Source organism: Carassius gibelio, chromosome A14 (assembly GCF_023724105.1).
Source record: "Carassius gibelio isolate Cgi1373 ecotype wild population from Czech Republic chromosome A14, carGib1.2-hapl.c, whole genome shotgun sequence".
NCBI classification, from domain to species: Eukaryota; Metazoa; Chordata; class Actinopteri; order Cypriniformes; family Cyprinidae; genus Carassius; species Carassius gibelio.
Window position 1 is genome coordinate 6323439 of NC_068384.1, and position 16220 is coordinate 6339658.

Below are 16220 nucleotides of genomic sequence, written 5' to 3' on the forward strand. Positions count from 1 at the left end.
CTCCAAATGAATCTCTACTGCGCAGACTCGGGCTCCAAATGAATCACTACTGCGCAGACTCGGGCTCCAAATGAATCACTACTGCGCAGACTCGGGCTCCAAATGAATCACTACTGCGCAGACTCGGGCTCCAAATGAATCACTACTGCACAGACTTGGGCTCCAAATTAATCACTACTGTGCAGACTCAAGCTCCAAATGAATCAGTACTGCACAGACTTGGGCTCCAAATTAATCACTACTGTGCAGACTCGGGCTCCAAATGAATCAGTACTGCACAGACTCTGACTCCAAATTAATCTCTACCATGCAGACTCTGGCTCCAAATGACATTATTGGCACAGTGGCCATGTTGTGATGTTTTGGCTTCACTTTTCTAAACTGGAGGAAAGTGGAGGTGCGTCGTCCATCTTTATTTACAGCCCATGATAGAAACAGTTAGTGTCCAGAGATGCGAGCTTAGGACTGCACATACGCATTGGCTAGACCAGCCTGAAATATCAGCTTTTTTTAAAACACTATTTTAACATAGTAGTCAAAATGTATGGCGTAAATCACATCAAATTGTGATGCTGATTTGAAACATGGTATTTCAATGTGAGTATGGCAAGCAGTTTTGGGGATTTCAGGATTTCCCCATTCAAGTGGATCAGACTTGGAGTTGCATGCATGGAATAACTGCCCGGAGGCATTGCAAGTTATGGCCGTTCAGTAAACACATTTTACTTGAAAGGAACTTTCACCCAGTTAAACATATTAAGAAAAGAATAGCATTGTATAGAGTCATTGTACATGTAGAACAGAAAAGGGCAGGTGTACGCTGACGTGATCCTGAGCTGTGCATGAGAGTGTGTATGGGAACGTTTAGAGTCGAGGCAACTCAATAGCAGCACGCTGAAAGTGAATGCGAGACAAAGTCGGCCTCTCAGACTCAGTATTCCACAGCATGGCACTAATGCTCCCTGGCAGACGCCAGCTTTGAAAAGCATTGCCCCGCGGGCATCTGGTGCGAGTCGGGGCCGTCGAGGCACTGCCAGGGAGCCTCTGAATTTAAATTTCTCTGTTTACTGACTCTGCTCTGAACTGAGACTTGAAAAATCATGTTTGAAAGCATAAGTGAAAGGAAAAGCTTTTAACTTTTTTCTCAATCCCTCTCCCTTTTTTTTTTTCTCTCCAGGGATCTGGACCGGAATAACATCACGCGGATCACCAAAGTGGACTTCTCTGGCCTCAAGAACCTGCGCGTGCTGTAAGATGTCACTCTGTATCTCTCGCTCTTACAGTTAATCCTTCCTTTAACTCCCAAGTTCCCCTCCTTTACCATGTTGTCTTTACAGTCAAAGCCATCAAAGGGTTCGAGGCTGAAAGCCGGGAGGATTACGGCACAAGTCATAATAAAACAAACTGACATTTAAACTGAGTAAATCCGACACATTTAACATGACCCTGTGACTGAACATCTAATGAAGTCATTGCCTAAGATGCAGTCAATCTTCAAACTTGTTCTTAAGTTCGAATTATATGTAACAATATATTCCATTCCAGAAACTGGAACCTTTAGAATAAATACTGTAAATGACAGACGATTGCTCGGAGAGGTGCAGGGCAGTGGTGATCTCTTCTGGAGAAAGTGTTCTTTCAGCTTAATGACTGTAATCATGTATTTATCCGTGCTGTTTTCTTCCTGAATAAGAACCAGTAAAGAGAGTGGATAAAAATAAACAAGTGAAAAAGAGGAGTAAAATAAACGCCCAAGAGAGCAGTCGTAAGCAGAGGCAGTGGCTGGCGGCTGCACCGAGGCAGTATAAGGTGGTTTATGATTAAAGGTCATGGCGTGCACCAAAAGCAGCCTCTCACTTGGCCCTGCAAACAGCTTCGGCATCCCTTATCTCTCTGGAAGTCTTGTGCCAGGATCTCCTCCGTCTGATAGCTCAGGACAAGCATCCAATCACACCTATACATTCTCCCTCGCATGCACTACACTCCGAGACATAGACTTTTCCCACGCTAAAAAGAAGTGTAAGCTGCACTGTAATTTATTTGTTTAAAAAAAGATTTTAACCTGAACTTGTAATGACTTTAAGATACAGTTCTCTCTATGAAGTCACTTCCTGTTTTATTTCTTTTCTGCATGTTTGTTGCAACACATGACTTCGACTGGCAGCCAGTTTTTTTAAACAAATATTATTATTGCTATTTTATGGAAATACCTGTATGTTTGCTAGTAAATAAATTAATTATGATTAATAATAATTCATGAATAATAATACATTAACTGGGACAAACATTTGGGATAATGTTGGTACAAAGACCTTTTTATCCAAACGTCCTCAGAGAAGTGCCATCTGCAATGTAATTTATTCCATAAAATAAATAAATAAATAAACAAATCAGAATGATTAAATCATAAATATATATATAAAAAAAACTTTTTTTAATCAGTTTACAACTGGAACTAACCTTGCCTTTTCATAACATGGCCTTAATTAATGACTTTGAAGCACAGTTATGAGGGTCTGCTATTTATTTTTTCTCCTGCATGTGTCTGAATTTTGGTTGCACCATGTGACTTTTGATTAACAAATGTTTTTTTAAACATTCGTAAGCACTGATAACTTTTGCTTTTTGTTTCCTAATAAATAAACAATAATTAAATATCACAATTAAAGATTGACTTTACTTTAGGACATAGATATTTCCCATTTAAAAGTCCTCAGGGACGCACCGTCTGCACTGACCTGGGACTTTCCTATAAACCAGCACTTGGTTAACGCTTAAGGCAAGAATAACAAAGACTGTTCCAGCAATACCATGTGTGTTGCCTCACCCTTTCAGTTGAGAGGTCTTCTGCTCTTCTTGTCAGCTCCTGTGAAAGCATAGGTGTTTGCCTGTGTCCCATATGTTTCTATGCAAAACATCAAAACATTTCTATTAAGATGTGAAAGACAAAGAACAGAACGAGAGAGAGATGCTGATTATTATTCTTCAGACAGCACACACCAAAACCCATCTGGTCGGGATCGAAAGGGATTATGTTTAATGCGAATACATAAACCACGGAGGGGTTGATCCCCCATTCGTAAGAATGAGCCAGATAGTTTATCAGGCACATGATAGATGCAGACTATATGATATGTTTGTTATCAGAGAAGAATGCAATTATTACAAACAAATCAATTTAGGCTTGTCCTGTGGGGTCGCTTGTGTTTTTAACCTCGCCATGCTGGATTGTGCCTTAAAGTTGAGGCATTCGTAAAAATCCTTTGGCTTAACCAAGTGTCTCCTCTCTTCCTGAAAGAATGATATGACAAAGCATGGATTATGACTGTAAAAACAGTTGCATGTCTAAACATTTGCTTTAAAAACATAATTCATAGCCCCAGAAAGCGGAAGTCCACTTTAGAGGCACTTTGCTTCAGGACAGTCTCTATTTTTGGAGGATTGCTTGTATTATCCAGTGCTGAATGTAATTTAATGGGACCTATGCGTGTCTCTGCGCATTTGCCCTGATTCAAAGACACTGCAATATAAACAAGATATAGGCATGGAGATGTGCTGTCTTTGTAATGCATCTTGAAAATTTTAAGCGCCCTGAAATATGACAAAGTCTTCAGAATAGAGGAGAGCTCTGAAAATACCCTCCGGTAGATCGTCACAAGCATGCTGGACACGAACGAGGGTCTGCTGAGGCAACCGCACACTTCATAAAATCAGAGAGAAATCTGCTCTGGCTTTCATGAGGAAAGGCTGCAAGCTTATCATTTGCTGTTTTGACAAAGCGAAGTCAAAAAGTCCTCTAGTTCTCTTTCAACTGTCATTTCAATCATTCAAGAGATCTAATCAATGTCAGTTGAAGTTGAATCGCTGGAGTTGATTGGATAATGAAGTTCTTATTTCCCCCCACAGACATCTGGAGAACAATCAAATAAGCGTGATCGAAAGAGGAGCATTTCAAGATCTCAAACAGCTTGAAAGAATGTAAGTATCAAATTTAGAAAGGATTGAACTTGCATGCTATTGTGATACATATTTCACATGTTTCTCTATGTGTGCTTTGGAAAAAAGAATGTGTAGCTGTTTATGAGCAACACATTGACCTTGTCAGTTTTAATCTAAAACATCTTCACAAAAATTTCAAGTAACTTTAACTGAACTTCAGTTTCAAATCCAGCGGGTTTACGTGCTCGTTTGCCCCCTGACATCTGGAGCGCTGCCATTTGCTCTTTTCTGGTGAGAATCTTAACACTTCCCAGTGAAATTGACCATAGGGTCAGACCAAACATGCTAGCTATTAGCCATTGGGCAAGGTTAAAGAATGTCTGGACTGTGGTTTGCCTGTGTTAGCATCTTTGGGTTTGTTTATGTGTCAATGTCTCAGTGCGTTTCATTCCTTGTAAATGTTTGCACGGTTCTTCTGTTGGTGTTTAACTGAAACTGTTGCCAGCTGCCGCCACATGTTAGTGACGGACGTGCATCAAAATCAGCAGACATTGTGCAGAGAACCGAAGTTTGTCAGTTTGTTTACCTCCTCTAAAGAATCCATCTCTGTGGTGGTTTTGTGTTTCTGGTTTATCTGGATCGGAAGATCTACATTCCTGTTTGTATCACTCGTATTTCACAGCATTTAATGCAATGACCTGTTCTCGACAGATAGATGACTACTTGCATTCCCTCCATCTGACACCCAAGTGTGACTTTTTGTTGTTGTTGTAACCCAGCAGACATATAAATAGCTTGACCCCATTATGACAGCAAGTGCTCTGGAATTAATGATATGGAAACAGAAAGAAGATGTTTTCATGCTACACATTGTGATTTACATGGTGGTTAAAAATAGATTATAAACAAGAGGTTCTACAAGAGTCAAATTTGAGGCAAGTCCTTCTCTTGATCCTTTAAACCCTGACATCAAAGCATCTGAACTCAAGGTCAGTGACAAATAAGGGTGTCTACGATAAAGAAATAAATATTTTAAAAATCAAATTTAAAACATGTGTTGAGTTTTTTAGAACTATATATACATTGAATATATATATATAATATATATATATATATATATATATATATATATATATATATATATATATATATATATATATATATATATATAAATATTAATTTACATTTTCTTAAATTACATAAAATTATTTTTACAGCATACATGATAGATGTGCTTTCAGCAGCCATCACAGTTTTCAGTGTAAACAAAGAAAAAGAAAAACCTTTTAGAACTGGTGTTAAAGTCCTTTTGTTTATAATTTTTTTTCGGGTGGTTCTAATGTATTTTAAAATAATTTATACAATTCTAGGCACTGACCCACATATTCATATAGCACAGTAGACCTGGTTAGATGTCGTTGAATTTAAATAGGATGATTTAAATTTACAAGGCCATGAGGGATAGATCATGTAATTTTAATTCACCAATGTTTCATGCAGTTTTTGTCTACTAAAGGTCTTTTTCAGAAGGAAGATTCATCCGTTGAGCAGTCTGTATGTTATTAAACAGAAGTACATTCCATTGAACGCACGTCATTTATATCCATCACACTTTAGCTTTGTTTTAATTCTTGTCAAAAATTAAATATGGCACTGTCTGACTAAGGTCTTATACAGGATTCATTTATGTTGTTATTGATATTACAAGAAGTTGCTAAGCAGGCTCAGGTATGAAGTTGAGGCTGTAGCAAGAGAAAAGCAACTCTTTACTTCAAGAGTTACAAAAAGTAGCCGCGTTTCCACTGTCGGGCCAAAAGCGGGCATGCAAGTGCATGCAGGGCTACTCGCGTTTCCACTGTCACTTCTGGGGCTTGCCTCGGGGCCAATGGCCCTTTTTTTTTGTCCCAACGAAAACCTTGGGTCAAAGCGGGCCAGCTGGGGCTAGAGGAGTGGTTATGCAAAGAGGCGGAGTTTCTTCACGTCTGGAGAGCATTGGCGCCGCGGATTTCAGAAAGCTAACAGCTATAACACCAGCATTAAAAACTTTTTAAATTAAGTCGAGCTCAAAACTCACTTTCAGTCAGCGGCGAGTGTTTGAGATAACTTGATCCGATGTGGATTATAATCACCATACAGGGCAGAAATATTTATAAGCGATGCAAAAGACTGCACGCTAGGCATTAACATTACTATAGTAAACATGGTAAATGTGACCGCTTGAATAAATCGGACGTCAGCTTCTTATTTTCTATCACAATCGTGTATTCATTTAGTAACATATTTTATCTGTCATCGGCGCTATTTTGGCCTTGGTGCTTCAAGTCCGAGGCTATTAGCCCTGCCCGGCCTGTTTGAAGCCCTGGCTCACACTGGCCCGACAGTGGAAAAGCATCTATTGTAGATCCTCAAAACAAAACGCTAGTGATGTTCCTCCTCCACATACCTTTGGTTTGCTCTGTGACCCTGCATCAAAAACCCATACTCCCGTGATAAGGGTCATCCTACCAAAGCTCACAGTCAGTCTGGCCAGGCTCATGTGAGTGATAATAGCCTTAAAAGAGCAATGCTGGAGATAACCTAGGCCATCTTCAGAGGAAGTACATTTATTTCCCATCATCCCCTGCACATCTGTGACTCCTGACCTCAGGATGTAGCTATTGGCCAGTCATGCTCCTGCTGATCCTGATAACAACATTGACTCGAGTTGTTTTTTTAATCAGAAAGATGGATTTGTCTGTCCATATGTCATTTGTGTTTGACTTCTTGTCTCTTCTATCTAGGTATTCAGATGCTTGCATGTCGCCGTGCAGGCCAAACAACCTTTCCATCTTTGTTTCCCTTGTTTTCACTCACTCTTTCTGCCTCGGATATTCTAACTACCCAATTGCATACCCACTGATCTATACTCTGCATATATTGTGTTTCTTCACTCCTGACTCTAGATGTCTGGACCACACTAACTCTTGCCCTTTTCTTGTCCTCTCTTCCTCACAGCCGCCTGAACCGGAACCGGCTGCAGGTCCTGCCAGAGCTGCTGTTCCAATCCACACCCAAGTTGGGCCGCCTGTAAGTCATCGCTTCCCTTTGAAATCGGTGCCTGGAAAAGCTTGCGGCACAAAAATCACATTGTTTTAATTTTGATCATTCTACTGGAAAGGATCTTGCTAAAATATTTGACTTTCCCAAAGGCTGTTTAAAGGATGTTGTCAATGCAGAGATGTTCTCTGTGTTATTCCTTTAGCCTATCCAGATGTGATTCTTTTAGAAGGACTGGGAATCCGGTCCAAACTTAATGTGACATGACCTCTATTGATGGAGAGGAGAAGGTGTGCTGGAGGGAATATTTTCCTTGGATAAACGACATTCTTATTCTGAATATTTTCCTACTCTGCTTTGAATCAGGGACATTTTTGGGCTTAGCAGTTGCGGGATACTTCATTTATGGATTTACAATAGTCAGTATAACTAGCGTGATCAGGTCAGGCCTGTGCCAGAGCAAAGGTTAAGCTTTACAAGTGTTTATTTGAAGCCGATTGTGAAACAGGAGTCACCCTAGAGCACCATTAAGTTCACCATTAAGTGTTTTTGAAACGTTTCCATGAAGCAACAGAGATTGGATTGACTAGCCCAGATACTGGCATTTGAAGATTTGTATATAAGAGTTTCCCTGGTTTGAAAGATAACTAGACATGTCTAGAGTGTCTTTGCACATCACTCACAAGTTACTACTATTGCTTTGCACTAATGTACAGTACAGTATGACACAGGACTGCAAATTGATTTTACAGCCAGAAACTCATAGAACATGTATTTTTAGCTTTATATTAATGGCATTATATGGACTAGAATTGACAGTTTAATTTCTAAGCCAATACCGATAACCGATACTGATAAAGTGATCATTATTTTCTAAAATAGTTTGATAATAAAAGTGAAAGTCATGACATTTGCCAAGTATGGTAACCCATACTCGGAATTGGTGCTCTGCATTTAACTCATCCAAGTGCACACATACAGCAGTGAGAAGTGAACACAGCACCGAAACTCGAACCGGCAACATTTTGGTAACTACTCTCTAACCATTAGGCCACAGCTGGCCCTGTTTTAGTATTATGATACTAAAATAACAAATTGTCTAAAAAAAAAAAAAATTAATGCTAAAAACTCTTAATTAACAAATGCTAAAAGTGAAACTGTTCAATAACTGGCTGTTATAATGTAGACTGTGATTTTGCATCCCTAATTTCATGAACGCACTACCCACTTTAGATGCTATTTACACTAACCGATAATAGCATATTTTATTATCAATAGAAAAAATAGTCCAATTAGTGATAGATTCTATTTACTCTTATATGTAAATATAGCAGCATTGTTTTGCAGTTAATGTAAATAGTAGATGCTGTTTATATTTACTGCAAAAAATGGCTGATATTTGCACCTCATAATTGTATGTATCATATTTTAAATGGATGCTACTTTATATTGGGACTTATAAAGGCGGATTCGAACTCGGGTTGATCGCGTCAAAAGATATGCTATTGAGCCTTTTGTACAATTGTTGTCTTTTGTAATGTTGTCTATGCCAACCAGATATTGGAGGGTGGAGATAGTGTAAAGGTGGGCTATTTGCACTTATACTCCATTTCACAAAAACACTGATATTTATGTATTTTCCAACAGCAAATTTAAAGTAGAGTTTATTTGTTCCATTTCATTTGAACATTTTCTAAATGTAAACTGGTGTACGCCTAATGAAGACTGTCCAGGGTGGGAGCAGTTTATGGCAGGGTTTGTAACCTTGCCTTGTCAGGGTTTGTAACGCTCGTTGACGTTAGTGCGATATGAACTGCCTCACCCATAACCTTCCCATTAAAAACCTCAAGCCCGGCCAGCTGGGGAAAGCAAAGGGTTAGGCGGAGTTAGGCTGGGGCCATCCATGGCCAGCAGAACTGGAAATGCTGACAGGGGTCAGGGAAAGGTAAATAGCATGTTTTAATGCTAAGTAAGACCGAGGATGAAATGCGAGCAGATGAATAATGAAGGAAAGAGAGAGGATGGTGGCCTTTGGGCGATGGAGACTGAGAAAGACAGGTCTGTGGGTCATAGGGGAAAAGCCCTGCAGAGACGTGTGCGGTAACGACTGCCGGAGTCCATTTGTGGTCAGCACTCTCTGCAGCCTGGAAAGACTGTGGTTACAGTTACAGATTTCACTGTGTGGGCTCAGAAATGCGCCTCATACTCAATGCGAAAGATTTATCCGAGGGATTGGTCAGGCTTCTAGAAGTTCTTCCACCCTTGCCCTGTTCTTAGAAGTCTAGATATTTCTGTCTAGCCGGTGAAACCGAATAATGAAAAGCGAATGTCGAATTGGAAAGCAGTCTTGAACATGCCTGCTCCTATTTATTAACGGTGCAGCTAAATGAGCCCCTATATTAAATTCAGTTCCTGTTCGGAGATGGGCCCCTGCACTGGTAATGTAGGATATTTCGGTCAGTGATACTCATGAGACCCAGCCACTCCCTGCCATTACCCCAAGCTCAGGTTGCATGTGATTGGTGCATTAAAGGGAATAGGAAAGCAGAACGCATCATCCTGTCTTATGTCCCCTTCCCCTCAGCCAATTTGAAACTTTCCCTCTTTAATCTTCCGGGTGCAATTATTCCAGCAGAGGCGAGCAGTTAGTCGGCATGAAATGACCACCAAACAGCGGCGATTGATTGAATCTCGAGTTTGCCTGATTTGGGTGCGGAGGTTGGAGTTTTTCCTTCCCTCTGGGTGCACGTGTTTGTTTGCCATAGTTTTTGCGTCACAAAGGACGTCTTTTGTTTCTCTCGTTCTTTCCATGACAAGTTTATTTTCCTTCTAAATGGTTGTTTTCTTTTATTTAACAGAAACAAATCGCTCTCCCACACATTAAGTTTCCTCCCCTCATGCTCTGCCCCGCTCCTGTTGGCCCGAAGCGGTGGAGTTCAGCTCAACAGATGGGAGGGGGGGTCTGGCCCTCACAACCTTGCAAACACAAACCATCTCTCAGCTCCAGCCTGGATCTCAAACATGACTCCAGTAATCTGCAGACTCTCTGAAGCCATTTAGCTCATTGGTTCCCTTAATGTGCTCTCCATAGCGTGTTTCAAATCGATTGCTGTTTTTACCGAGTGTACTTTGCATTTAAAGTCTTGTAATAACTTCATATGCCGCAGTTAAGAGATTGGTTAATGGCTTATTAACCCAGCTTCTCCTTGGAATGTCATTCCAAACCTGTGCAATTTTCTTTGTTTTGTTGATCACAAAAGGAATAATTAAGAAGAATATGCTGGTCATGCTTTAATAAAGAAGGTGGACAAGAGCATTCATAACATAAAAGTCCCAATTGTTCAAACTCTGCTAAAGTCAGCTTTGTATGAAAAAAACAATTGAAAGTTAAATGGATATTCACTAAAAAGTCTTTCAATCCAGTGGGTTGTTAATTGCTGAGACCCAGAACTAACCTGTTGACAAATTCAATTCAAACTCACTGACCAAATGATTCGGGTTTGTGAACTGGAACTGATTATTTTAAAAGATCTTCATTAAATGTTCGCAAATCATTACCTCTCTCGTAGAGAGCTAGGGTGGATTTCTAGTCTATTCCTTCACATAACTGTTGTATGTCTTCAGAAGACTGGGAATATAGTGCATGATTCATATGAAGAGTTTTACAGTGCTTTTTTTATTATTTTGGAACTTGACAGTCCCAGTCCTAATTTTCTTTCATTATAATCACTGTCTGGGACTGACATGAGGGTGTGTAAATGCTGACAGAATTTTCATTTTTGGGCGAACTACTCCTTGAAATATTTGGGTCCTGTAAAGCTATAATAAAAACAAGCAGTTGTTGCTCTGTTGCCGTATAAATGGTGATTATCAAGTCATAAGGGATAATACTTGTAACTCTCTCATTATATGGCTGTGTAAAGTGATGCAGTGTTTGTCTACCCACAATAACTGGCTAATAATTCAACATGCCCCAAGCACATAAACCATAGAGCTCTGGCTCAAGTGGCCTACTGATTGTTTTCAGAGAAATGAACCCTCTTTGAATCCAGCCAAATGTCTTCCAAAATAGGGCTGCGCTCAGCCGGTTTCAAAAAGCTTAGACAGCTTTGTGATTTACTCCAAAGGCATATTTAGATAAATACAAGCTACAAAGATGTTGGAGTCCTGACAGAAAGCCAACTATATACAGCTCAACGACGTAATATATATTTTTTTCTTGAATTGTATACTGGCTTCGCAGGGTTGTGAGCTGACTGATTTACACTAAGGGACTTTGAAATTCACAGTTTTGGATCTGGTAGTGGGAAATGGGTGCGCTTTTACCCCCAAAGACAGATCAGTCAGAGGAAGCTAATATTCTCCTACCAGAGAAATGTTAATGACCTGCTGTGCTGTTCTTAGATGGAGGCATTGGCATTTGCCGGTAGCTTCGTAACCCTGTCAGACTCGAGGAAACCAAGTACATGTGGGTCAGACAGGAACCAAAACGGACATTTGCCCGAGTCACTGCCCACACAGCACTTTCTGTTTCTGCTGACCGAAGGAATGAATAAATAAACCTGTTTATACCATTTTGGTGAAGGAATTGAAAGAGTTGCATACAGTAGCACTGTTTTGTCAAGCTGCTACAGAGCAGAGAGAATGCCAAGTATGGAAAGTGTGAAATAAACAGTTAGAGGGTCGGTAAAGATCTTTGAATATACAATTCAGAGAGAGAGAGAGAGAGAGAGAGAGAGAGAGAGAGAGAGATTTAAGCAGTTCTCCCAGACCAGGCAACTAGTTTAGGCTGGTTTAAGTTGTTTATTTTCATCAGGATTGTTGTAAATATGTTTGCATTTAAGTTCAGCTCAAAATGTTCTTCCCCTTTGCTGACATGCAACTGTTCAATGGAAGCACACAATTTTAGATCACATACATAACTGCGTATAAATTGCTACCAGTGAGTAAACGTTTTTTGAACTATTGAAATATGTGAGAATGAATTTCTTCTGCATGCAGATGTTCCAGTTCAGTCAGCAGCCAAATTCTCTCCTACACCACAATGTGTAGTTTGCAGCTGTAGGCACAATCTAAATGCTGGCTATATATTTTACTGGACAAGAGGTTTTTATGTATGTTGTGTGGACCGAAATATCCCATTACACATGTAAGCAATTTAGCACCCAAATAAAGGAAAATATGCACGATAGGTGGAACGTTAAGTTAGTAAATTTAGATACGCTTAAGGCCTGCTTTACACATCATTGGCATGAGGTTATGCTGAAATAATTTTTTTTAGTTTCCTCTGCAGTTTGTAAAAGTCAAACCTGTGATGGTGCAGTGCAGTATGTCTGCAATTGTGCATTCATGGTTTACCGTATGGTCAGGTTTCTGAATCCGAGAGGTGAAAAATTCATTGGATTTTCACTGAAGGCTGTTGACTTATTGCCTCGTTATGCAATTTCCTTTTTCACAGCATGTTATGGAATCATATCCACTCCCTTGACACTGTTTGTGCCTCATTCAGACACAGATCAGGTGGATCTGGATGACAGGTTGACTCTGAGAAATGGTGGCCTGTGGGAACACTGTTTGCTGTATTTATGGGGAGATGGGGTAGGTCTGTAGTGTTAATAAATCTCCTGCATGCTGTGGGGCCCACAGAGCCACCCAGTGTTCCTAAAGCTGCACTGCTGTGACTGTTGGACTGCAATGATTCTGCTATGATGTCTCTCATGCACGCATCCACGGACCCACCAGAGAGAATCTTGGGTCAATCTGTAATGAAGAATAAACTATTGATTTATTTTGTTTTAGTAAAGCCTGATTGTTAAAAATGAACCTAACAGTCTGTGCTGTGTCGTAATAGCAGTACCAGATGTTTTCAATATTAAGCATGATAAGATAAATCTATTCGGCGTCAGAGAAAGTGGTTTTGCACTGCATTAATGTTTAAAGATTTTCTGACTTCTTCGCATTTGCTAATCTAAGTTCATCTGACTTGGAATCATCATGAGTCTATTAATCAGTTTAGCTAGAGGCAGGATTAATTATTATTATTTCGTTATTGATGACATGATTTCCTGTGGAAATGATGTTCATAAAATGTCTTACAAGGCTGTTGAAACCAGCAGGGAAATTTGTGTGATGATTGATTTAAAGCGCTAACATCTGAAATGCTTGGAGATTAATTAAAGTCAACATGAAATCACTGTTTAGTTTTTAATACATTTTCCTGTTCCTGATCTTTTAATGTTTCATAGGTTAAGCCATCTCATCTTGTTTAATTTAAATTTTATCATGTCGACTTTAAAAGCTAATAGTTGCCAGCCATAGTTCTATTGCATGCTGCTTTAAAGGTTTTTTATGGCAAAGGAAGAAATTCTGTTCAAATACTCGAACTGCATTTTAGTTTACATCACCTGTAATTGCTAACATTGCTAACAATTTAGCAAAACGTGCATTGGTACGTCATTCAAGTCTTTACAATGATCTGGACTCTGGATTCTATCCTTCATTACAGAAGCAGAGAGAGGGAAAAAGGCCTAATTCGTTGCGTTGATTGAGGGCGCCTATAATTTGGGAAATAGTTTGGGGCCATTATGTACTGGGGTGTTTATCACAGGTGGTTCCCATGACGACCGGGTGAGACGGTAATTGGATTTAAATGGGCAGAACTGCTTGCACATGTTTGAAAGAGCAAGAACGAATGCACTGCAGTGACCACGCACTCTGAGTTTCCTTCTTTAGCAGCACAGCCTCCAAATGAACCTTCAGCCTCTTCCTGAGTTTGAAAAATTAGAGAGCTGCCGCCCTATCATCACTAGAGTCCCATTCCCAGACACAAACCAGCACATTTTCACTATGTAGATTATATCTGTTTGGTAAAGATCACTAATGTTAAAAGCCCAGGGTCAAAGAGCAACATGATTTGTGTGATTGGGTCAGCATGTGTGTATACTTGTAAAAAAAAAAAAAAAATTGAACAAAGTAAACAAACAATATATATATATTTGAATCGGGTTTGTGTCCGGGGAGCAGTTGGTTTCTGATTATTATTATTAATGTTGAGCACAGTTGTTCTGCTTCATGCTTTTGTGTAAACAGATCCATTTGTTTCAGGATGCTTTGATGAATAAAAGTTCAAAGAGAAGCATTTATTTGAAATAGAATTATGTTGTAACAATGCAAATGAATTTAAATATCTCTGTGGACCACTTTAATGCATCCTTGCTGATAAAAGATAAAAGTTTCATATTCATTTTATATCATGGTGATCGTGTTCTTGAGTAAAGACAAGATTGAACGGGATTAAACCTAACTTTGAAATCACTCATTTTTTTGCTAGATATTGTGCATCTCAGTGCATTTCGAGGCATTAGAGTAATTGTATACATTAGATTTCACGGTTTTATTTAGGTTTAGAGTTTCCTCTGGGTTGTTAAACTGTTGAACCCATCTTGATACCCTTGTTACTGGAAGTATTAACCGTGCCGTTTGTTTTTGCAAGTGCGAACAAAGTACAAAACGAATCCGAGGAATGTTTTCGTACAGAAGCGTGCATCTTGGAAAAACCAGGGTGAGTAAAACAACAAACAAAGCCCCATTAGAGCAGCGGAGCTCATCCTGCCTGGATTCCTCCCACTGGCAGCAGTGCTGTTTGCCCTTCACAAAAGACCAGGAAAGCATTCTGACAGGCCAGCACTTTTGTGCCGCGTTGCTGTGTTTACAACATCTGAATCAACAGCAAGTCAAGTCTAGCTTCTGTGCTTGGCTCTCGCATAGAAGCACTTGTCTTGTTGATGTCAAGATGTTTGAAATCCCAACGAAAAAGCTCTGGTCAAATGTCAGGCTTTTTTTTGACATGCCTGAGATGGCACAAAGCGGCAGAGTCAGCATGTGCCAGTAGCAACTGAGATGGGAGAATAGGCAATTTAGGGCAAGTTAGTCATTGACCCGGCCATCCAGAAATGAACGTCTGGCTTGCCAGCCCACAAACACACGTGGGCACACACACACACATGCTCCAGGGCCAGTTTACAGTGAGAACGGCACACTAAACAAAAAGCTCTGGTCAGTTTATGAGAGCGAAAGAAAGCTAACAGCTCGGGTTCACTTCCAGGCTGCCCTTTATTTATTATGGACTCAATTGTCACTTAGCTAATTACGGTTTCTTTTTATGATCCGAGGCCATGCTCGCAGCCAGCCTCCTTCAGGCAACAATGGGAAGGTTTGTGGCACGCGGAGGACCTAAGTGAAAACAGACGCTTCCCCTCAGTTTCCTCGTTGTTGTTTTTCTCTTTTATCTTCCTGTGCGACTCCACAAAGCGAGTTCAGATATTCAAACCTCCGTTAGTCATTCTGGCCACCGCATTGCAAGGAGGTGTTTGGCTGAACTCAAACACAGGGCGCTTGGTCATTACACACCAAAAAAACGCACACTTAGACAAGCCGCTAGCTGAGTATGCATGCCTCATTGCTATCTATACAACATGCATGGGAACTCTGCAATACAGTCTTTGGACATCAAATCTGGGAAATATGCTCAGATAAATTGTTACACTGTAATTTCGTTCCCCGTTCTTTTTCTCTGTTGGCTCCGTTTAACTCGGCACGCCAACATTAACTGGGCCCCAGATAGAGTTTATCTTAGATTGGCGTGTGTATGTGTTTGTAAGTGCGGTTTGCATTATCTTGTTTCTGGAATGGGTTCGGATGATGCTTTTCAATGTGTGCGTATGAGATGAGCTGTAATGTTTACTCTTTTCTGGACAGGTACTTGTTTATGAAAAAAAAGCAGCATGGAGGGGAAGTCCAGGGTGCATCTGTGTTGAATCGTGTCACCACTTATGATCTTAGACTGTATCATGAGAATAGATTATAAAGTGAGGAGGGTGGAAAATTAAAACATTACCTACTAACTAACCATTGATAAAATGTGGAAATTCATTCACTATTAAACCAAGAAATTGTTGTAAATTGGCAAGGCCAGTTGCAAAATTTTTGTGGGGACATCTGTCGCGAAAATCCTAAAGATCTGACGACATGTTTACTCACAAAAATGTTAATTAAGAGAGTGTTTTTTTTTATTTCTGATCCTAAACAAAAACATGATTTATGACGATAAGGTTGAGGAAGGGTGATTTCTTAAAAAGAAATCACCTGAACCTCTTCTTTAAAGAGATAGTTCCCACAAAAATGAACATTGTCATTATATACTCACCCTCAAGTTGTCCCAAACCTACATACGTTTCTTTCTGCTT

The 16220-nt window shown here is 39.9% G+C and overlaps 1 protein-coding gene across 1 annotated transcript in view; it reads left to right on the forward strand.

Annotated features, from left to right (window-relative positions):
- LOC128027348 (slit homolog 3 protein) overlaps positions 1-16220 on the forward strand; it is a 163405-nt gene that overhangs the window by 9925 nt on the left and 137260 nt on the right. Inside the window, exons 2-4 of the mRNA XM_052614891.1 lie at positions 1178-1249; positions 3907-3978; positions 6934-7005. Of these exons, the coding sequence (XP_052470851.1) occupies positions 1178-1249; positions 3907-3978; positions 6934-7005 (216 nt within the window). The remainder of the gene's footprint in view (positions 1-1177; positions 1250-3906; positions 3979-6933; positions 7006-16220) is intronic.